A 24,213-nucleotide genomic window follows, 5' to 3' on the forward strand; every position below is an offset into this window, starting at 1 on the left:
ATAAGAATGTTCTAAATTGTTTTCATTGGGAGCTTTTAAATTCAAATCTGGGTACTTTCTAAGAAACGTTTTCGCTACCTAGTCAGCTAAAACTGCATGTACAATAAAATCCCGTTCAGTGTTTACACTGTTTGGAGCGTAGTTTTGTAGAGTTGAAATTCCTGGTAGTGGGATGTATGTTTTTTCTCGCAAATAGATGTAAGCACTTTTACTGGGGTAGCGAAGAGCAAATCAAAATTGACTTTTATTTTAGCAAGCAACATTTTAATTTCATTTGAGGTCTCGCACGTAGTCTTCATCGGAAATTTCACTGCATTATAGTCCATAGGTGGTTTTAGTTAACTATCCTTAACATAAATCGTTCAGTGTCATACTTATATTTATTACGTTACTTACGGTTGTAATTTAATGCAAACTTTCTTAAGTTCGTTTCCATATAAAAAATCTCCCTAGAAAAAAGAGAACCTACAACATTCCAAATATTAATAATTCTTCCAAAATGCCTTTTTTTTTCATTTTAAGGTAAAACTGACGGAATTTATTTTTTTGTAGTTTTGAATTTCTTGAGGGCAACTAATAAATACGTCTTGTTTTAGAGTGCAAAAATAAATTCAAAATTAAATTTCGTTACTGTATTTAAAAAAAACCCTAACGAGTCTTATTTATTTCCCTTATTGAAAGCAACTATGCCATTTAATTAAAGGGAATATAACCTCAGGCATTTGGGGGGGGGGCACCGACGTTTGTAGCTCTGGCCCCTCTTGCCCTTAGCTTTCAAAATGTTTGGCGCCATGTACAGGGAAATTTGAAAAATTTAAGGGGTCTTCAATAAATATTCATACAGGTTATATTCCCTTTAAAGAAAGTGGCGGCTCTATCAAAAAAAGTAAAAAATACGTTTAGAAAAAGGCTTCTAACAGCGCTTCTATGTGGCAGCACCTTCCGGGACTTAAAGCGAAATGCGAGTTGTCTGCCATCTATTGGCTTCTCGAAACCACGTGTTTAATAAGTTAATCATGAGATTCCGAAAAGTCAATCAACGCGAGAAGCTCCCAATTGGCCACACCTTTTAGGCTAGATTTTGATGCTTACTCAACTGGTTTTGATTAATACGCTAACAACATCTAGTGCTAGCGAATGCAACTAGACAAGAGCCGCCACTTGCTTTAAAATGCCACGACGCTAAAAATCCTAGTTAAGCTTAACGTTTAGTTTCCACTAGAAACTAATGTAATTTTCTTTGCGAGGACTCTCCTCTTCTCCGCGGTTGATCTCTAGTGAAAACGGGCCCTAATGCTTGGTTTCCACTAGCGCGCGTAACGGCGCATCATTCAACTTTGGGAAGTACAAAATTATTGACACGCGTAAAGAAAAAATGCATTATGACGCGTGCTAGTGGAAACCAAGCATTAAAAAATATTAGGACGTATGCTAGTGGAAAATAAGCTTTAGGCCTAGAGCTTAGTTTCCACTAGCGCGTTTCATAATAGGTGGTTTCTTTCGCTTGTTCCGGTATTTCGGAGGTAAGAAGAGTAACGCTATGACGTCATTTTACTCCGATTCAGTGCTGGCGAATAGTTTAAGTCGGAGTAAAAAAATGGCTGCCTGTGGCCTTTTCAGCAGATAAATTCTGTCTAGCAGACGACAAAATCCGATTTACTCCTTTACACCTCCTTTTCAGAAGGAGTAAATAGAATTGCCCTAATACTCCGGACAGTGGCGTAACTAGGAACTCCGCCCCCCCCCCCCCCCCAGCGAAAAACGACTTGGGGCCCTTTTAAATAGCACCGATTTGAATCATAAACGTTTGGGCCCCCCCCGTGTCGCGGGGTCTGTGCTTAAAAATTTAGTAAGTATCAAAGTTAGAAACGCGACGTTACACGCACTAGTGGAAACCAAGCATTAAATTGAAATTTGACTAGCTCGTGTCAAGCTTGGTTTACACTAGCGCGCGTAACAACGAGTCACTCAAGTTTGGAACGTACAAAGGTTTTTACGCGCGTTTAAAAAATAAAAAATCAACATTACAAGCCTTGGTTTCCACTAACAAATGTTTAGACTAGCGTAAGGAAAAATGCATTATGACGCACGCTAGTGGAAACCAAGCTTAATAAATTGATTTTTCTTTACGCGCGTAAAAACTTTTATACTTGCCAAAGTTGAGAAACGCTCCGTTATTTGCGTTACACTAGTTAAGACAAACCTTTAAGTAAGGTGAGTTTAACACGCGTCATACAATCATTACCATATCACTTAAAGGGAATAAAACTTCCAACGCGTTCTTTGCGCAAGATCGACTATTTTAGCTCCAAAAATGTCAAAAGACTTAGCCAATATCGGAACTCTTTAAGGGGTAACAAAATACTATATATTATATTACCTTTAACGGCTGGTTTTCACTAGAAAAATCTCCGCCATATGGCGAAAATTGTATTAGGCCTAAAGGAGATTTTTTCAGCATGCGCCCTGATTGCGTCATACTTCCTATCGAGAGTGAAAGCAATTTTTTATGCGAATTAGGGTTGGTTTTCATTAAGGCAAAAACGCCTCGAATGCGAGCGTTGACGCAAAACAAAACTCCATGAAGCCTTAGCCTTGGTTTCCACTAGCACGCGTAAAAGCGTGTCATCCAACTTTGGAACGTACAAAAGTGTTGATGGGCGTACAGAAAAAATGCGTTATGACGCGCACTGGTGGAAACCCAGCATAAGCCTTGATTTCCACTAGCACGTCATCCAACTTTGAGACGTACAAACGTGTTGACGCGCGTACAGAAAAAAATGCATTATGACTCGTGATAGTGGAAACCAAGAATAATACAATTATTTTTTGCGTCGACTCAAATAGTATTAAAATATGTCTTAAAGTTAACCTAACTGAATGCTGGGTACTTCGATCACGATTATTGCACGGTTTTAACTTAGCTTCGATCAAGGTCATATTAAAGATAAAGTTACCGTGGCACACAAACAGATACATCTTGGAATACCCACGTTTTAACTACAGCAACGAGCCAATGTCCAAAAGATGTTGAAGATTTAGTAATAGGCTTTCGTCCGGCCATTAGCAGTTGAAGAGATGAAGAGCGGCTCGTATACGCCCCGTGCCCCAAGAGTTTTGTTGGGCTATTTTTTCATGGTCCGGGGGGCCTCGCTAAAGTAGATTTTCCGTAATTGGGACTGACCGTAATTGTATTTAGAGCGAAAGGAGAAAGCAGGGGGGAAGGGAAACGTGGCCGGATTACGACGCCATCTATTGGCGCCACTTCAGCCTTTCTTGGCGAATTAGGTCCAGCCTTTATGTCCTTCGCTACTAGAGTGATAAAAGGCTACACAGCCCTCGTTCGCGTCTACTTCGGTTATTTTTCGAGTTGCCTCCGTGATGGATTAACAAGCCGAGCATTCTCTATCTCTAGTTACGCCGTTTGGTCACTCGGAAGCCTGTCCCGTTTGTAGAGCGTTAATTCGAAAAGAAAATACGCGGGTAGAACACATTTTGAAATTACAGGCGACGAGTACAAATGGCGTTAGTAGGTTGATTCCCGCGAGATGTCGTTAGAGTAGCTAGTCTGTAAATTAAAGGCTGGTTTTCACTAGGGCAAAAACGCCTCAACGGTGAGAGTCGACGCAAAAATATTGCATTAGGCCTAACGGTAATTTTTTGCGTCGACGTTCACCGGCGTGGTGTTTTTGCCCTAATGAAAACCGGCCTTAACTTGTTCGCGCACACCGTTACGAGTTTTCTTCTAATGGAAAATACAATATTTATTTTACCATATTAAGCCTATAGAGGGAGTCTGACTCGGTGGAATATCCGTATTACAATAAGAGAAACTTTAGGCAACTCTTTCTTAGCGGAGACATATATTAACTTTGGTTTTGTTTTGACAGCTTCTGTCGAGACGGTAGAGACAACGACGAGCAGACCGGAAAAAGTGAGCGTGACGTCCCTTTTGACGACGAGAGAGTCAACGTCGAAGACCACCGAAGACGGAGGAGGTAATGATAGCTCAAGCAAACCAAGTACGACCAACCCGGCCAGTACGGCCACCAGCGCGAGTAACGAAGTCAGCGACGCGAATAATTCGAAGTCGACGCCGAAGACGACGTTCGACCCTATTTCGCAAAGTTATTCCGCTTCTTTGGCCACCGATAAGACGAGCCAAGCGCCCATTACGAGCAGCGCTCACCCTTCAACCTCGACCGAATCAAGTGTCAACGAATCCGAGACCAAGCTACCCGAGCGCGCCGTCCCAACTGGGTCAACCGCGTTTACGGGAAAAACGACGCGAAAAGAAGAACGAACGACATCGAAGTCGCCTTTAAGTATCGCGTCGGAACCCGCGACGACATCTAGACCGACTGATTCGCCAATTACCAATAAAGAGGTTACGAAGGTCACCGTTAACAACAGCTTACTCCGCCGTATTAATAATAGCGAAGTCTCATCCACTCTCAACCCCCCGCCAACTACCCCGATCTATCCGAGAAAGGGCGTTACTCCGGGCGAGACAGAAACGAGTGCCACCGGCGAACGGAACAACAATACAGACGCGTTTGATATCGGCACTTGGTCTAATAGCACCGACGCGTCCGAAACGAAGGAAGGTAACGCCACCGATAAATTAGATTTGGAGAAAACGACGACGACGCTCGTAAACGAGGTTACGGCCACCGAGAAAGATTCGAAAAATAACGCGGACAAAGAGTCGGCTGGAAGTGAAACAACGCGACAAATGACGACAATCGGAGAAATCACCAAAAACGAGAGTTTGACGGAAATAGAAAGAACCCCGGAAGCGAGCGCCTTAAACGAGACTAGTCAAGCTTTGTTAGACGGAGACGCTAATGTCTCCCCGGACGCTGTTATCGCCAACACGACCGAAAAAGGTCAGATAATTAACGTAAATAACGTTACAGAATTCGGGGAAGCCGCTACAACCGAACTAAGTGTTAAAGCCGGCAACGTTTCTAACGAAATCGCGATTGAGAATGATACGACCGTTGAAACGGAAGGTAGGCAAAATAAAGATGTATTATCGATCACGAACGATACGTTATCGATAGCGAACGTTACGGAAATTGCACCGACTATCACGGAGAACGTTACAACGGCCCTACCGGAACAAACCAACACCGAATCGTTATCAAACTCAACCATCGCGACCGAACTATCTACGGTGTTACCGGATATAACGTCGAATACAGATAGACAAAACGGCACGGTTTCGGAACCAAAAACGCGTCCCTCTAACAACATCCAGTCGCAAGCGTTACTTACAGACTACGAAGTTGGTAGCACGACCGAAACGGCCACGAAAACGGAGGAAACGAGCGTAGAACCAGAAACAACCGAAATCGTAACAACGATTGTCTCTTCGACGGAAGACTCCATAGTTCCCGTTGCTGGCGTCGATGACAAAGAAGCGACACCGATTTCTTCCGCGACAACCACGGAAAACATAGACATTTCGTCAACGGGGGGCGCGTCCGATTGGACGCCGTCGTCTTGGGACCACTACGGACTACCCTACGCGTACGGTGGCATGGACGGGGCATTCGGAAACCCGTTCTGGTCGGAGGAGGAGTACTTACCCGCGAACGGACCAGAAGGGGTCTCGGACAGAAATAAAAGCGATTTGAGGGTCATTGGAGAGTTCAAAATCATCGAAGGCGAAGAGTGGACGCGAGAATTAAGTCAAAAGAATTCCCTTCCCTACGAGGTCTTGGCCGCGAAGGTCAAACAGGAAGTTAGTAACCTCATCATTTTCTAATTCCCTACGCCCGGGGTCCCCTAGAAAGTCATTAATATCAGATTAAAAAATGTATTTTCCTCAGTGATCTCGATCCAATAACAATAAATCCAATACGGAAAATAATTGAAGGAAAACATTCTAATACAGACAAGAAATGAAAATAGACTGATAGAAATATATAAAGTAGCGAGGGAACAGAGAGGAATAGGGGAAGAAAAAGAAGTTTCCTGTATTCTAAAACCTCATTCCCGTTCGGAAGTTGCTATACAGAAAAAACTCTAAGAAAATATTACGAGCATATTGAAAAGCTTTTACCCTTTCTTCGCCTAACCCGACTCTTTCATTCGAAGCTGCGGAAAGGCTTAGTCCTTACTAGTCATATTCGCGTTCGTCCCGCCTTCTACGGAACTATCAGATGGGGTCACTAGATTCAATCGTGGTAAAGCAAAAACGCGGATACAAAGCCAGTTGAAACAAAAAAAATATTAAAACCATTCTAGTTCTCTCTGATGGGGGGGTTAGGTTTCCTCCCCTCTTTTCTCTTTGGGGCCAAATTTCCTTTATTATTGAACACGCTGCATTTCCGATTTAACTTTCTCTCGTCCCCCTCCGATTATTGTAGTTGAAGCAGCTGTACGCCCGAACGGATCTCTCCAAAATACTCAAACGAATCGAAATAACTGGATTCAAGTAAGACATTGTCATTTATCATCGATAATTTTCCGCTTTTGGAATTTCTGAATTAATGCGCTTGTTCTTTTTGTTTGGCCGTTGTTCGAGTTCAAATTTTTCGTTTTCTCGCTTGTGTTTATTATAAAGTTTGTAATTTAAATAGCGTACATTAGAGTTGTTAATTAAATATAATGCGAATCGGAAACAAAATTGAAACATAAATTACTTTTTAACGGTTTTTAATGTTTTTAACTTTTTATCGATATAAAATGTCTAATAACAGTAAACATCATACAAAACATTAATAGTGTTACCTAGGAGCAACAAACACAACACCCCACACAAGGAGAACGCGACCCGTCAAAAGTCGTGGATTTTCTTGTGTACGTTTTTCATTGGCTTTAGCGCCTGCTGCCGTCGGAAGGGGAAAATTCGAAAATTGTCTTCCCCCCTGCCCGTAAAACGTTCAGCTTAAAGGCTCGTGACGCTCGTCCAATGAAATTCGTACACAACCCTTCGTTAGCGTGTTTAAAGGCTAGCTGCGTTCTCCTTGTGTTTGTTGCTCCTAGGTGTTACGTTGTTAATCAGTTTAAAGCTAGTCTAGATGTTTAGTTTTACTTTCAGATTCGAAAAAAATTAGGTGAAAATGCCGCTTTATTTAAATTTTCAAACAATATTAGACTAATCATGGAATTAAAACTGTTTTTTTTTTTTTTTTGGAAAATTACGGAAAATTTTCCGGAAAAAATGGATCGATCATTTTCCGACTTACAACTTTAGCATACATTAATTGTTCCTCGTAAGAAAAGAAACAAATTCAATCAACACGAAAACTCTTCAAAATTGCCCAACGATATTTGGGCCATTCAAATCTCCATACTGTTCAATTCATTCATTCTATCATAAGTAACATAAGCGGCCATAAGTATGCCATAAAATTATTTTCTTTAATGACGTCAATTATGACACTTTCAAATAGACGTCATATTTAGTTAAGCGAATTTTGAAATCGCGCGTTTCTAAATTAACCAATCTATAGTTTAGCTCGTGCCTCGTTATTTCGTTTCCATGGTAACCTTCTCAAAAGCGCAAGGAATATAAGAATATTCCTTTTTTGGGTGTGAAATAAGGTCTTATTGAAATGGTGTCTATGCAATTTTACACAGAGGTACATTAATGAGTAATTAAATAAGCCTATCATAAGGTCCCCATAAGTTCAGGTCTACCATAGGGGCCCATGTTAACGGCGTTGTCCTGGAGAGAAGAAAATTGACGTACGACGATAGGGCAGTAGCGACATCTTCTTCAAAATTTCTACATCTAAAATATTCTCTTACTTGGTAGAGCAGCCACACTCGGGTTGATAAATTCCACACAAAACGCGTCTAAATCTCAAATTTGAAAAATAAATACCTTCAGAAACAACTTCTCTTATTTCTAAAAGCCAGTTTTCTGTTCTGGTGAATCATTTTGCAAAGATAAGTGTTAATTTTAAGTTTGAAAGTGATAAAATTGTGATTAAGCCTTGGCTACGGTGCTAAGGGCTCGCGGCGGAGATTTATCCCGCCTGGTTCTAAGTCTAAAAACTATCACGCACGCCTTCTGCACATTCATCATGCAACGCGCGAAATTCATTTGGGGAAATGCCTAGTTGATAACGTAACCACTAGGAGGTGCATATTTTGAATACCTACATCTTAATAACGGGTATGTGATCGTCAAACATTTGGCCTAAGCCTTTGCTTATGGGGACCTTATGATAGGCTTATGGTAATTATGTTACGTATGATAATAGCCATACGTATGACACTTACTGTTATTTTAATGATAGTCTGTTATGATTGAAACTAGCTTATTACATAATCGGACTATCATTAATTAATTAATTAATAATTCAATGCGTTGAGTTTGCAAGTTCTCTCCTCACTGGTTTAAGAGGTTTTCCCTCGAGTTCTTCGGTTTCCCCTTCCATAAAAACTTGTTGCAAGGTTAACGGTAATAGTTAGTGTAGGGAGCTGTTGGCTCGATCGTGTGGCATGTAGGGCTTGCCACCACCCTCCTACGCATTGTAACCCGGCCACCCTAGTTAAAAGGCTTTAAAAGTCGCTCGATGACTTAGGCCTAGGGTGGTGCCTTGGGTATTAGCCTAGCTGATTATTTATTATTTATACTGAATTATTTTACTTATGATTCAATGAATAGTTTCTAAAGACCTTAGTGCCATCTAGGAGCAACAAACACAAGCCTTTAAACACGATAACGAAGGGTTGTGTACGAATTTCATTGGACGAGCGTCACGAGCCTTTACGTCTAGCCAATGAAAAACGTACGCGAGAAAATCCACGACTTTTGACGGGTTGCGTTCTCCTTGTGTGGAGTGTTGTGTTTGTTGCTCCTAGATTAAAGTAAAAAGTTACATTTTGAGACGTGTCTTAAAAACAATTTTGCCAAACTACTTTAGCAATAAAAGACGGTTTTTAAACAACTTATTATCAGGGGTACGTCAAGTGGAGGAGATTATCTCCTTATTATAAGAAACGGTTTAGCAAGAAAAATTCTTATTATAAGAAAAAACCAGTAATGGAAAATCAATTATCGACACCATCCGCTTTCAAATGAAATTTCCCCACGCCATGATTGATAATCTCTCGTTCAATTGTTCCGAACAGAGCTTCGCATTCCCACAAAACAAATGACCATTTAATGATAATTAAAAAGGAGAGCGAGGGTTGGGGATGGTCATAACCCTCCGTGCTAATTGCAATTAACTTTTATTTTCCTCCAGAGAGGGCAGCGTAATCGTAGCCTACTGCCTGGAACTGAAAACAGCCAGTAATTTCATCAGTCAACATTATCTGAAGAAACTCTTCAACCGGCATTTAAAAGAGAATAAACTAGGACCGTTCACCCTCGACCCTACGGCCACCGTCTTCAAAAGTGAGATGATCGACTTGAACGCTGCGATAAAACCAACCGCTACGAAGTATTCATACGCGAAGTCAGCACGCGAAAGTTACTGCTTAATATCTAATAACCAGCTAAGCCCCCAGAAATATAGTGAAATTATTAGAAATATCGGAAAATCAGAAATTTGGTGTACACACACATTTTTTTCCGAAGTGGCTAGCTCCTCGGGAACATTCAATTTTCGTTTTTAAAATGAACCTCTAACCTAGAATGATTTGTAGTTGACTACTCAAGGTAATCTGGTAACCAACCAACCGGAAAAATTTAATCCAGTGATCCATACTTGTATAGAAAGGGGGGATAAGCTAAACGAGATTGTTTTATTGAAGCGTCAATTCGGAGGTTTAAAATGGCTTTCTAAATATACACTCATTGCAGAAGGGTCGGATGTCAACAAACCATTGGCGTATTCAGGGGCCAACGAGGATGACCCGGCCATTCCTCAGTGGGCCATCGCTTTCATTGTCATAGCCGCGGCTTGTCTGATCTTCTCTTTGATGTTCGCCGCCGTTACCGTAAGTCAGGAAGTTTCACTTTTAATTTAATTACGCGGATTAAATCTAGAGGGAGCCAGATACGTTAACATTTAAAGAGGCTGCCCTTTATTATTTAAATAGTGATAAAGGGACGAACGTCATCAACTCGTTTGTTTCCATAATCGGAATAAATTAATAAACTTCAGAAACAAAGTCCTTTAATAAACTTAATCCTTTAATAGTTTAAGCTTGTAAATGGACGCTTTTCACGCTCGCTAGAAGCGACTTAAAGAATTTAAATCGTCTTACGAAATTTGATCAAAAATGTACACCCGCCACTGTTAAGCTTGAACATTTTATTTTCTTATATACCAGAAGTATATAAATATAACTCTTAAAAGAAATATTTTCCTTTCCTGATAATATTATTCATTTCAAACATTACTTTCGCCGGTTCATTCTGATTTTTCAAAATAAGTTTTAAGAAGAAAAATAATGATTTTCTGAAACTATTTCATGCAAACGGCTTAAACCGGGTTGATAGGCTTATGCTTAAACTTATAATAAAATGCAAATGTTACCCTAGAATCGAATTCTGAGAGCGTTCTGATGGACGGTTTTTGTAACGAAGCGTTTACCCACTTCAGTCACGTCACCTCCGAAAAATCAGCTTCCATCGGTCGCTGTATTGTCTTATCACGGCCCACTTTGATGACACGTCATCAAAGTTGGCAGTGGTCTTATCTATAGTTGGTTACTATGGTAACTACTGATATAATTTGTTCGGAGTTCCGGCAGGAAGTGGGTAAAAGCTAATGGCTACGCGTGAGGCAGTTATTTCGAATCTGGGGCACTAGTTTTATATTATCTTTGATAAAATTAGCGAATAAGTAGATTAGTCCATTAAGAAAAGGGATAATAAAGCTAAACCTTAAACAAATTTGAAGAAATTTAAAAACTTACAAATAGCTCGTACTGATAGGTCTTCGAGCAAACAAGAAGGCGCGAAACTCGGACCAAATATATCTTCGAGTGCAAAACTAAATTAAATTAAATAGCCAGAAATTATTATTTTTAATGTTTAGGCTTAGTTTCTCTATTCGGTGTTATAGTCGCGAGCCAGATTTCCCGCACGATACTGACGAGTCCCAAATAGGATGAAACCGGTCTACCGTTGGAATTTCTGGCTATTTAATTTCATTTAATTTAGTTTTTCACTCGAAGATCTAGTTGGTCCGAGTTTCGCGCCTTTTTGTTTGCTCGAAGACCCATCGGTACGAGCTATTAGTAAGTTTTTAAATTTCTCCAATTTATTTAAGGTTTATTATCCCTTTTCTTAATGGACTAATCTACTTATTCGCTAATTTTATCATCCTTTACAATGCAGTCCATAGGTGGTTCCTTTCTATTATCATAAGCCTATCAACCCTAAGTTTGAAACGCGCATAGCGCCCTTTGAACCACCACTTTACGGGCGAAAAAGAAGAAATCAGGCGATAGTATCGGCACCTGGTAGAGATAAATTGAAGCTTCTTCCTTCCCCCTTTCACTCTCTACGCACCTCTCTCTTACTAAAGCAGCTGGCATCATGCATTGCGAGACGCGTTACGTTTCTCTTTTCCGCCACCGGCTGGATTTAGCGCTGTACTTTCGACAGTCGTTAGCTTCGACTAACACTGCCTTTCGATTCAAGCTTAGGGTTGATAGGCTTATGCTATTATCTTTGTAGCGTATCTACCCAGCATAATTTTTTAAATTTTATCTCATCAAGCGGATTAATACACGTTTTAATTTCGGAGTCGTAATGCGGTGTATGCTTCCGTGGCTAGGCGAGAAAGTAGCTCCTACGTGTAGTTAGGGTTACCTCGAGCTTGCGAATGTACGAGGATATATTTCTGATTTAACATCACGAAAACGTACCCAAAATCGTAGAACATCTCTAGAAAAGAAACCTCTCTCGGTAGGTCGGTCCTTCATTCATAAATGTCAACAACGTAATTTTGAATCAAGGTATAATATCACGAGGAAGCCAAGTTCGAACGGATAATTTCGATCCACAAGGCTTCCTTTGAACTTCGGCGTAATCCCAGCAGGCTGCTGCACTTTGCGACTTAAAAGCTCACTTTCCTAAATAATAAATAAGTCAAAGCTATCCTGCAGAGCGAAGTGAAACTAGGGTCCCGGGTCCACGTTATTGATTCCCAAAGCGAGAGATGGCGGGCCCCGGGTGAGCCAATCGCAACACGGCCGCCTCCCATACATTACCAACGTCTAATTCGAAACACAAATTGCGATAATTATCCAATGAATCAAGTTTCTTGCCAGAGCGCTAATACCCCCTATAAATCGCCCTTCCCAATAATTAGGATCTATTAATTAACTATTAATCTTCCGAATTTAATTACTTTGCGGAAAACAACGCGTTCACTACGGAAAAGTGCCACAAACGAATCAATTATTCGTAGCGTAAATTTAATTAATTTTCTCAAGCAAAAGACATTGATCGCTTGTTATAACAATCGAGAAAATAATGACAATGATAAATAATCTTTGATGGAGAGGGTATTCAGGGAAAAACATACGGGAGCGGAGCCCCCCCTCTCGATATCTAGTGCGAGCGAATGCCACTTGCTTTAATATTTACATTTACGGCCAGAGAGACAACCATCAAGACTGCCTCACATATAGCAAACAAACGCCCTCATCACGGCCCAACAAAAGGCGACACCATGGGCTGCCCGGGACCCACCCTCGCGCTGCTGAGGACTAGTGTGACTTATTCTTCCACGTCTTAGCCCTCCCCGAAAGGTTATAGAATGTCTAGTATGGATCGCACCTGGGGATCCAGTGACCCCATTAAGGACTGTTCAGATAGGGACAGTGGGATCACACAGCAAATACGTCTCCCAGATTTTGTCTCTAATTTAACAATAGCAGACTCATACGGGCTACCTCGGTTCAGTTCAGTTCAGTTCACTTTTCCTCTCCGAATTTGGTCCCTTTTAAATCAGGGAGGCTCACTTAAACTTTCGGATAAGGGGCGCAGTGGGGGGACATGGTGTGTGCCACCACGTTGGTCGTTTAATAGGTTTGCGGAGCGACCACCACCTGTCCAGGAGTTGTTTGGTCGTCTCTGTTTTTTGTTTTTCTGCTGTTAGTCCAAGCCATCGGAGATAATCCAGGGATGATGGGGTTACTACCATAGGCATTTGCTCGGACTCGCGTATTAATAGTCGCTCCGGGGTCAACGCCGGGCACTCTTCCAAGATGTGGGCCACGGTAGAGAGTAGTGCCGTAGTGCCATCTAGATTCGTTTCGGAGGCGAATAGACTTTGTTAGGCACCAAAATGTAGCGCTTACGATCTGGCGTCTGCTATTGTCAGATTACAGAAAAATTACTACATCTGCCATGGGCGTAGTAATTGCTCGGAGCAGGAATCCATACCTCTACTTGGAATGTTTATCGCGGAAGATTTTCGTCTCGATGTGGCTGACGGTTTTTTTTTTGACGTCACTATGTTAATTTAACCTAGGAGCAACAAACACAAGAAAAACGCATTTAGCCTTTAAACACGCTAAAGCAGTGTTATGTACAAATTTAATTGGACGAACCTTTTTGCTGAACGTTTTACGGGCGGGGGGGGGAAGACAATTTCCGAATTTTTCCCTTCCGACGGCAGCAGGCGGTTAAGCGTCTAACCAATGAAAACTGTACACAAGAAAATGCACGCCTTTTGACGGGTTGCGTTCTCCTTGTGTGAGGTTGCTCCTAGATTTAACAAACAACAACGTGAGAGGGGAGCGCGCGCAGAGGGTATTTTTTATCTCGTAGGCGGGGCCAAGCCGTCAGAGTGATCTTACCATACGCGATGCGCCAGGGTAAGCATTCCAAGTAGAGGTATGGATTCCTGCTCTGAGTTACCATGAAGGAAACATAAAACAACGTGAAATACTGAAATTATAATGAAATGCAAATAATAACCTTCTTTTTAGTTTTTATTTCATCCATCAAGACGCGTAATTGTGTACCATATAAAAGGACTTAGTTTTCAACGGAAACCAAAAGAGGGCGTAGCGATAGCTTTAGGTCGCGAAGACAGAAAAAAATAGAACTCCGCTTCTTAGAAAGTTTATTTTGTACCCAATTGATCAAAAACTAGAGGCACGGGGCTGTTGAGCAGCGAGATATAAATTAGGAGCTGCAAGCCGGCTAATGAGATCCCTTCATTTGTCAGTCCCTGAGGAGGATGCAGCTTTCAATCCATTTTTAGCCCTCGGCGATAGCGAGGTATCGCGCCAAATAATGGGAGCCGGGAGTAGAACGAGGAAGAAGGACAGTGGTGCCGGAGGACCCGGACGCGGGACGGAAATAAATAGCTCTTCTTGGGTAAATTGCCGGCCAAATAAAAACATCGCGAGGTCGAGGCTTAGCTAGTAGCGCGTCGCGCCGGCGGGAAAAGGGTACGATCGGCCTCGAGAAGCGGCCGGAACTGTACCGGAGTGGAGGAGAACGGAAGAGGTAAAATTGATTGGAGATTTTATCGTCGTTGGCAGATACTCAACCAGCTACGACGACCCTGAACTGCAATTTCGTAGTTCCGCCTTTCCAGAACTACACACACTCTTTGCTGGGCTCGGTCTCTGTGTTTCGGTGCTCCCGGACTTTCTGTTCGCGAACAGAGGTCATAATCCTTACCCCGGATCAACGTCAGCGGGAAGTTATCACAAGAAATAAAACACTAAGGTCCGCAGCTACCACTGCGATAATAAAACAGAGAGGGAAGACTCCAATACGATTATGAGGGGGAAAACCCCTAAAAACGTACAATCTTTTAAGGCCAATTTCGACGAATGGCGTTGAATGCAAATTTGCCAGCCCCGGCTGACCCGTTTTCCCGTTTATGACGGCCCTATAAACTTTAAATTGGCCTGGATAATAACCATATATTTCGAAATATTATCACCTCTTACTTCATAAATATCCATATATTTCATTTTAGACTCAAAGGTAATTTGCTTCAGGGTTTGAAGGTCAATTAGTTGGGTCACCAAGTTTGTTCAACTTTAATAAATAACAATAATCAGCTAGGCTAATATCCAAGGCACCACCTTAGGCTCAAGTCATTTAGCGGCTTATAATGCCTTTAAATAAGTGGCAGGGTTACAATGCGTAGGAGGGTGGTGGCAAGCCCTTCATGCCACGCGAGCCAACAGCTCTCTACACTAACTATTACTCAGACCCGAATCTAGATAGCTCGCTTGGTCTATTGGGGCAGCGTCGCTTGTAGCGCCACGGTGTCCGATTTTGGAAACAGCGTGAGCAGTAGAAGTTACTGCACTTTTTGGAGGGCCAACTACATATTTTTCAGAAACGTTAGCGTATTTTGGATTATTTTTTCGAAATTAGAGAAATGAAATTGAGTTATTCCATGACGTCACCGACGCACGAACTTTGAAACCTTTCCCATGTCGTCGTCTACTTCATATTTAAAGCAAGTGGTGGCTCTATTAAATGAAGTAACAGTTTACCAAAATGCTTCTAAAAGTGTTTCTAGGTGGCAGCACCTTCCGGGACCTAAATCCATCTATTGGCTTCCCGAAACCACATGTTTAAAAAGTTAATAATCACGTGATTCTGATAAGCCAATCAACACGAGAATCTCCCAATTTGCCACAACTTTTAGGCTAGATTTTGATGCTTACTCAACTGGTTTTGATTATTACACTAACGACATCTAGTGCGAGCGAATGCAACTAGACGATTAAATAAAACACCTTCATGGAAATCACCAATAAGTAATATTTCTAAGAGCCAGCTTGGACCTACAAGTTATGGTTCTTATTCTTATTTGAAATAATGGAAACTTTTCACCTGTAAACAGAACACAGTGTTTTGCTAGGCCTTAATATGTTAAAAAGCTACCTGGTTAAAATTAAACACTTAATGCATACCCTACAAGTGAAAAGTGCAGGGGCGTAGCAACCGGGAGGGGCAGGGGGGGCAATGCCCCTCCCTAGAATTTTGCTGGGAGGGGCAACTAATGTTATTGCCCCCCTCCAACCTTTGGTCAGTGTAAATCTTCAAAAGGCTCAAATTATAATTTTAAAAGCATATACAGTTTATAGAACCTCAACTGTGTTTAAATTTTAGTATTTTCCTGCAAGTACACATGCATTCGGAGAAGCTACACTCCATTAAAAATTAAAAACCTTTCTCCAGACCCCTTTTCGTTTATCTTTGCCCCCTCCAACTTCTAGAACGTTCCTACGCCCCTGGAAAAGTGTCCATTATTTCAACAAGCACTATATTAACTTGTAGGTCCTGGCTTTCGGAAATATTACTTTTTGGCGATTTCCTTAAAGATTATTTAATGAAGCGTCGATAAAATGGAATTTATCGCATTTTTGGTAGAAAGCTGTGAACCTACAATACGTTCGTACAACTAATTGAAACCTAGGAGCAACAAACGGAAGGAGAACGCAGCTAGCCTTTAAACACGCTAACGCAGTGGTGTGTACAAATTTCATTGAACGAGGCTTTACGCTGAACGTTTTACGGGCGGGGGGAGATACAATTTCCGAATTTTCCCCTTCCGACGGCAGCAGGCGCTAAAGCGTCTAACCACGGACAGTAAATTTTAGAGGACCGGTATTCCCGAGGTATTTTACGCCCCGTTCACCGATCAGGCTGACGGAAGTCGCTCAAGGTCACTAACTAAAGCGCTTGTCTTTCGGTCGGCCAGATTTCCAGATAACATGCGTGGGGGGGGGGGGGGGACTAGCTCTATGCCTGGTACAAATGACCTTGACGGACTCTCTCTCTCTATTTCGATGTGATTGATGCGCGGGGTAACCAAAATTCTACAGGGGAAGGCAACGCTTTACTCGTCCTCTAAAATTTACAGTCCGTGGTCTAACCAATGAAAACTGTACACGAGAAAATGCACGACTTTTGACGGGTTGCGTTCTCCATGTGTGGGGTGCTGCGTTTGTTGCTCCTAGTTGAAATCAATAAAATTTCAAAGTCTGTACGTTAATTTAATCACACCAAAAATATATTTATTTATTCCAAGAATTTATTTATATTTAGAAAATAACGAAACCCGACGAGGTAATAATAAAAAGAAATAACTTCTGAGATTGCTGTACATAGCATCACCAAATCCATTAAATTCAAGTCGCCAGTGTTTCCTTAAGGCCATTCAAACGAAACGTCCTTGACCGGCTAACCATCTGATAGGAACTATTGAAAGAGAAATCTTCTCTCGAACATACATCACAATTTTATATATTTTTATCCCTTCGGAATGCGAAGGTTTATTTTAACTCGGAAAATTGATTTCCATTTCGATTTTGCAATGTCCCCCGCGTACGCTAGAAAAGTAGTTCGTTCTACCGGGCTCACGACGCGCATTATTTTTTATAAAAAAATATATAATAGCTTTTTCCTTTGATAGATGAAATATAAGCTACACTCGAAAGAATATAAAAATAAAATTATTATTCCAGCAGTTACTCCCCCTCGATAACTTTCATCAAGAATACATGAACCTTCGGGTTAATAGAGGATACCTGGTCACCACAGGCCCGTTGCAAAAAATCGTTCCAGCCGAAAACGCCTTGCCCAAGTTTTATTTTCTATCTTCTTCTGCCCATGGAACAAACTAGTGTTGTTAATTTTCCGGAAAAATAAAACGCGGAAAAATTTCCAGAAAATTTTCCGGAAAAATAAATAGCGGAAAAATTCCAGAAACTCTTCGGAATGGCGGAACAATAAAAGATTAAAAACCCTTAAAAAGTAATTTATGTTTCAATGTTTTTAACTTTTTATCGATGTAAAATGTCAAATATCAGTAAACATACTACCAAGAATGTATTTATTTATACTCAGGGAGAATGAATATGTCGAGACTATCGACGGACACGTTGAGGCCCTAACCCCGTCGCGCTAAGGGGGGGGGGGGATAAAAGGAGGCGGTCTTATTTTTTGCGTCCTCGCAGCAGCGTTAATCTCGTCGAACCAATGAGATTTCAGTATTATTTGATTTTATTAAAGCGGAGGAGCATACCGGGGGCCCCAACGGGTGGAATTGGAGAAACGGTAAAAATAATCTCGACATATTCATTCTCCCTGAGTATAAATAAATACATTCTTGATACTACAAATCATTAATAGTGTTACATTGTTAATCAGTTTAAACTAGTCTAGAGGTTTAGTTTTACTTTCAGATTCGAAAAAATTACTCGAAATGCCGCTTTATTTAAATTTGCAAACAATATATTAGACTAATCATGGAATTAAAATGTTTTTATTTTTTCGGAAAAATACGGAAAAATTTTCGGAAAAAAGACCTTGGCCATGTTCCGGGAAATTTACAACACTAGAACAAACTAACTCTAGAGACGGTTCGGTTCAGAAGATAGCAGATTTGAAAAATATTCGGTGCATCACCGGGAAAGTGATACAATTTTTGAAGGGGGGGGGTCGTAAAATGTAGTCTGCTTATTTGTCTTGGTTAAGGCTTAACGTTTAGGTTGTGTTAAAATATAACTGATATACAAAGCTCAGCTTCACATAGCAGACGAATTCTTAGGAGACGTTCACATACATAAGTTACCAAACGCAATTGTAGGTAGCGTATCGTAACTGTTTCCTTTTTGTATCACCAAATTTTGGTCCGGGCAAAAAACGCGTTTGTGGTTGTCAACAAACGATCTTCAGAGGAACCATGGAAGAACTAAGCTAAAATATGTGGCTGTAAACCGTCCCTAGCGTTCTGCCCTTACCCGGCAGCTGACGCTTGGATTAATAATAGAAGTTCCTACCTGGATATATCACTTGGAAATAAACCTGACCAACAAATGGCTTTTGCGACAGCAGCGCCGCTTCGGCGAAGTTAGCGGAGAATTTACGAAACTCCCGTATCACGTAACCTTCTACAAGTCAGAATCCGTAACAAACACTTAGGAAATGCACGCGGAACTATAGAGTGATATATCCAGGTAGGAACTAATATTATTTATCCAAGGCTGACATCTAGAGTGGGGAAAATGACTGACAGTTTTCCACATGGTATAGTAGCTGGTGTATATTTCAAAAATCCAAATTACGATTTTCTAAAATGAACCGTTACATTGTGAAAACAATTATCTTGGATTTTTTTGGGGAGCATAATGTTATATCATTCTATTCCGAGTACAAACAATGAGTTTAAGGCGTTACACAATAAGTAATCATTTGCCTTAAGAGATTTTAGGGGATGAAAATCAAAAAATTAAAATTTCGTAAAATATTTTAAAAATCGTTGAAGAGTGATCCTAGGTCCGATTTGCATGCTCCAAGACAGACTTGCAATTAGGGCCAGTCCGGAGGTCATTGACGCTCAAAATAAATGCTGGGACCCTCGACGTAAATCATTGAAAGAGGGGTCGAAGGTCACCAAAACCCCCAATTTAAATGAAAAACGTTTTAGATAATTTCATTATATGTCATTAACTATTGGCTTTTTCTGTCGTTTTTATATATATATATAAATACCACAATTTTCAAGTCTGGTCCCAGATTTCTACCAAAATTTTAGTTAAACATTGTACACCAATCCACGTCTGTGAAGAAAAAAAATTTTCACGCTCTTTTGAATAAGTTGGGCTCGCTTTTTGGTTCTACTTTTTAGATCAATCCATTTGTCCTTGTTTTTTTTTTTCATTTCTGGTGAAAACAGAAACAACCGCTAATACCATTGAATTGGGAATAATACTGCTAGAATTACAATTACGATTTCGGTTGCCATGGTTACGCGGGACCTGTTCTGATAAGACTGTACAAAATTCATCTTTATAATTAGGCAGTAGCGCCATCTATATTTTGTAAAGTTGTATGGCTAAAAATAAATAATTATTAGCGAACTCACCGTAACTTGAGTTAAAAAGGATCGTGTTGACAGAATAAAATTATTTTTAAACAACTTCAAACATTTCAATTTCGCATCAGATTCGCGAAAAAATTCAATTACAATATAGTTTCCACCACTAGAGACAGATGCCGCCACGGTTGAACGATAAAGTTGATGAAGTCTCCTTATGCAACGAAATTGGTCCCGCGCCAGCCAGATTTAGTTGTACCTCTATTTATTCCCAACCCAATGGCTAATACTTCCAAAGCTAAATTCTTCGGCACTAGCTGCTACACTTTTTACAGTATCCCATATCACGATTTATTAATCCTTACCTAACTGCACTAAATTATTGTCGTCTGCTAATTAGTTTCTTCGTTAGATAACAGGTTTTCATTGGTTGAATAGTGGGCGGGAATTAAATGTCAACAATCCCTGATGAACGAATGTTTTGTAGACCACCTATGGTCTTAGTCCCGATACCTGATGTAATACGAATTTCCCTCTCGCTACTATAAACTATGTCCTAAACCTGGACACGTTAGATTTCCCCTGGCCAGCAATTTATCATTTTAGCCAATATATATTTGTCCTTTTTACCCTCAAAAATCGATAAATATTCAGCCTATATACCCGCAGAACGTTTTATATTACAAAATATTTAATATATCGTCTAGACTGAGAAATATTGTCGATAACTACGAAAGGCACGGTACTCATTTCTTACAGTTTTAAACGATTTACTATATGGAGAGAAACGGTTCCTAAATAAATTAAAATTATTCTTTAAGTATTATACGCTATAGCTTTCTAATTTTACATTTGCACGCGATAACGTCATTTATCAGAACTCTTTAAAAATCCACTATTTAGAAGAATCCTAGCTAGTGTTAGCCAGGGTCTAACTAACAAGTGGAGTATGTTCTCTGACGCGACATATGTTGTCAGTTTTTATAATATTTAGAAGGTGCTTCATAAATTAGTATTTACTTAAATTATTAAATATTTAACGAATTGTTGCTAATAAGAGCTTAATTTGGTTTACTATTACATATTTTACGAATCATTTATTATAAATTATATTTAAAAGACACCTTAAAAGCTTACATTACCGAAAACCTGATGGCGCCACTGTCGTAAGTGTTTCTAGTGTGACCATGAACCAAGAATCTAAGGAGACTCACTGTTCCCGATATTTTGACACGGTAGGCGTGGCCTACATCGGAAGGCTTACTGCGGTACACCAGCCGCTTTGAAGCGCCTCAAGAATTCTGTTCAACTATCACTACGAGGGGCTTAGGCGACAATACGTGCGAGAAAGTTACGTTAAGATTAGTTCATTAAATTTTTTTAAGTTTAGAAATGAAATGGATTCCAGTGAATTTGATAAAACAAAACCTCAGCCATATGCGACTTTCTGATTATTTTTACATAACACAATGGTTGATTGCCATTACTAAAACCAATTTCCAAAATAAAAGGTTTAAAACTTACTAAGCCTCATCATTTAACCGAAAAAAACGGCGCCATTTTGTCAAAATTGAACCATGATTTTCCTATTCCCAGTATTAACGCGTGCTTTTTAAAGGGGAACGGCCAAGCATTTCCAAATATCGCCTTATTTGCATATCAAAAGATCAACAAGACGTACCTTATTTTGTCTTTAAAAAATAGTTTTTGGTCGAAAAGTTTAAACGCAAAATAACGCCAAGTATTTGGGTTCGAATTTTCGCGGCCATCTTGAAGTATATCGCCAGCGCCAGCACGACAACAGTGAGAGATTTGCGAACTAGCCTAACTTTTGAAATCGTAAAATTTTGGCTTAGGTTTCGTATAAATGGAATGCGCCGCGCGTGCAAAATAAATAAAAAAACAAAAAGTTTCACGTCTCCAGCAGCGCGCGCTTTTTTTTTTCAATTTTAATCAAGCAAGGAGTGTCTCATCGGTTGCTCACCAGGTGTCACAGCGGATGCGCGCTTTTCGATTTCCCATTTCTTTATTTTTTTAAAAATTAACCGCTTAATATTTTTTGATGTGGTTTTCGCCATAAATTTTATTTTTTAACGGGCTATAGGGCTATCTAACTGGTTAAAGCTTGACCATTCCCCTTTAAAGCCTGAACAGTGAGTCCCCTTAGATTCTTTGTCCATGGCGTCTACTAGCAACAAACACAAGGAGAACGCAGCTAGCCTTTAAACACGCTAACGAAGGGTTGTGTACGAATTTCATTGGACGAGCGTCACGAGCCTTTACGCGGGCGGGGGGGAAGACAATTTCCGAATTTTCCGACGGCCGAAGGCGCTAAAGCGTCTAGCCAATATAAAATGTACGCAAGAAAATCCACGACTTTAGACGGGTTGCGTTCTCCTTGTGTGGGGTGTTGTGTTTGTTGCTCCTAGATGGCGTGACGTTACCAGTATCGTTGGACGTAAGTGGTCTGAATTTAAACTCAATTGCCCTTAGCTTCTTGGTAACAGCATAAGTATAGATATAAGTTTTATCACGTGTAATTAATTCCTAATTGAATTCTGTTGTTTTTAGGTGTACGGACGCAGTCATAACACCAACAAAACAACGTTGTACGATCGAGAGGGCATGGTGGAGGCCTGTCCGGGATGGGAGCGCAAGCTGGCAGCGGCCTACGAGAACATCGCGGCGGACAGCGTCTACGAAAACGAAGAATCGACCAGGTCACCGACACTTCAACACATCAGGGTATAAACGAACACTATTCTTGAGTAAAATTCCCGGGATATTGCAAACTAGGCTATTACGACAATCCCCCGCCTTTGAATTTACTACGCGGTGACGGATGGGCTTCAAATACCTCGCGAAATTTAGTCACTTTTTGGCACCACCTCAAAAATAGTGTGGGCAACGCTTTAAAGCCTCGTTTTCATTGGATCTCAACGCGACAAAAGTTCGTTCGCTTTGACATTTTCCGCGCCGCTAAAATTAAATTTCGAGCAGTGACCAATTGACAATACTACTTCTACCATATGAATTCTTATTTACCCAATAGGTGGCTTTTTTCGCCTGTCCGAGGACAAAAAGTGTAAACTTTTTACCCTAAAACGTTTTATTCGCCTTGTCTCGGGGTAAGATTTACCCTGTTCCGAATTTTGTTCGCTTGTTACAGAGCTCTAAGGTTACACTTTTTACTCCTCCTCGAAAGGAGGTGTAGAGAGAGAAATCTAGCTTATATAGAAAATCCGTCTGCTTAAATTTCGTTTCACGAAAACATGACGGGCTTTGAACATCTTCACATTATGGCAAGATTTTAATAACGAAAATCCAATTGTTAAATGCTATTTAATGACTTTAAAAGTTGCTTGATGACTTAGGCCTAAGGTGGTGTCTTGGGTATTAGCCTAGCTGATTATTATTACTATTAAATAAATAAGAAAAATGAGTCATATATTGATGACCTTACCACCGGTCGCCATCTTAAAAACAAAACAAATAAATAACCTTTAACCACTCCCTTCTTACTCCAACTCGTTTTTATCGTCAAGATAGAATTGGAGTAAAATGACGTCATAGGGTTACACTCTTTAACCTGCTCAAAAAACCGAGAACAGGCGAAAAAACCCACCTACTGTTATACCCTAAAATGGCCAAGTAATTTCACACCTTATGGTTTCAAAATAATTGAAATCCTAAAATTTATATTTGGGTCCTAAAAAGACACATGATAAAGAATTGGAAAAAGCTTATTGATTTAAAATTTAAAACTATACTCCAAGTAATTAGCGAGAAGTTATAAGCCGTTCATAAAATGTGAAAACAGGTGGAAATCTGTAAGCTTAGGACTTAGCGCTCTAAGCCTTGGAAAATTAAAATTTCCCTTCTCTGAATCGGTCGCGAAATATCCTAGTGACAATTGGCACGTTCTTTAGCGAATTTCCGCAACACGAAATTCTACCGAATGAAAACTAGGCCTTAAGTGTCACCAGAATGTTTAGTTTGACGTCTTGGAAAAGTTTTTGAAATGTGAGGCCTGTTGGTACACATTTCCCATATCGAAGCCGCGCTTGCACCGACCTTCTCATTCTTGACAAACATTCCGAATTATTGCGGTATGCGACACGAGAGTCCCGTTGCTACGAGTTACGATTCTCCGGTAGAAAAATATTCCGAAACCACGCCGCCGCAGATATTTTAAGAGTTGTTGAAAATTCGAAAAACAATTTTTAAGATCTTACACATTTTACTGTTAACAACTAATTATTGGAAATGTATTTGGAAATTTACGTGTAAAGGAAACCGCTTGAATAGCATCCAAATATTTCAAAGTCGGGCCAAATAAACGACCTGGAACCTAGGAGCAACAAACACAAGGAAACGCAGCTAGCCTTTAAACACGCTAACGCAGTGTTGTGTACAAATTTCCTTGAGCGAGCTGAACGTTTTACGGGCGGGGGAAGACAATTTCCGAATTTTCCCCTTC

At 40.4% G+C, this 24,213-nt stretch overlaps 1 protein-coding gene across 1 annotated transcript in view; it reads left to right on the top strand.

The window, feature by feature from the left end:
- Positions 1-24,213, top strand: part of LOC149923018 (uncharacterized) — a 103,297-nt gene that overhangs the window by 73,095 nt on the left and 5,989 nt on the right. The window contains exons 2-6 of the mRNA XM_090163886.1: positions 3,891-5,749; positions 6,378-6,445; positions 9,213-9,364; positions 9,773-9,909; positions 22,305-22,478. Coding sequence (XP_090020012.1) covers positions 3,891-5,749; positions 6,378-6,445; positions 9,213-9,364; positions 9,773-9,909; positions 22,305-22,478 — 2,390 coding nt within the window. The remainder of the gene's footprint in view (positions 1-3,890; positions 5,750-6,377; positions 6,446-9,212; positions 9,365-9,772; positions 9,910-22,304; positions 22,479-24,213) is intronic.

The sequence above is a fragment of the Leiobunum rupestre genome, chromosome 11 (genome assembly GCF_980474605.1).
Source record: "Leiobunum rupestre chromosome 11, qqLeiRupe1.1.hap1, whole genome shotgun sequence".
Lineage (NCBI taxonomy): Eukaryota > Metazoa > Arthropoda > Arachnida > Opiliones > Sclerosomatidae > Leiobunum > Leiobunum rupestre.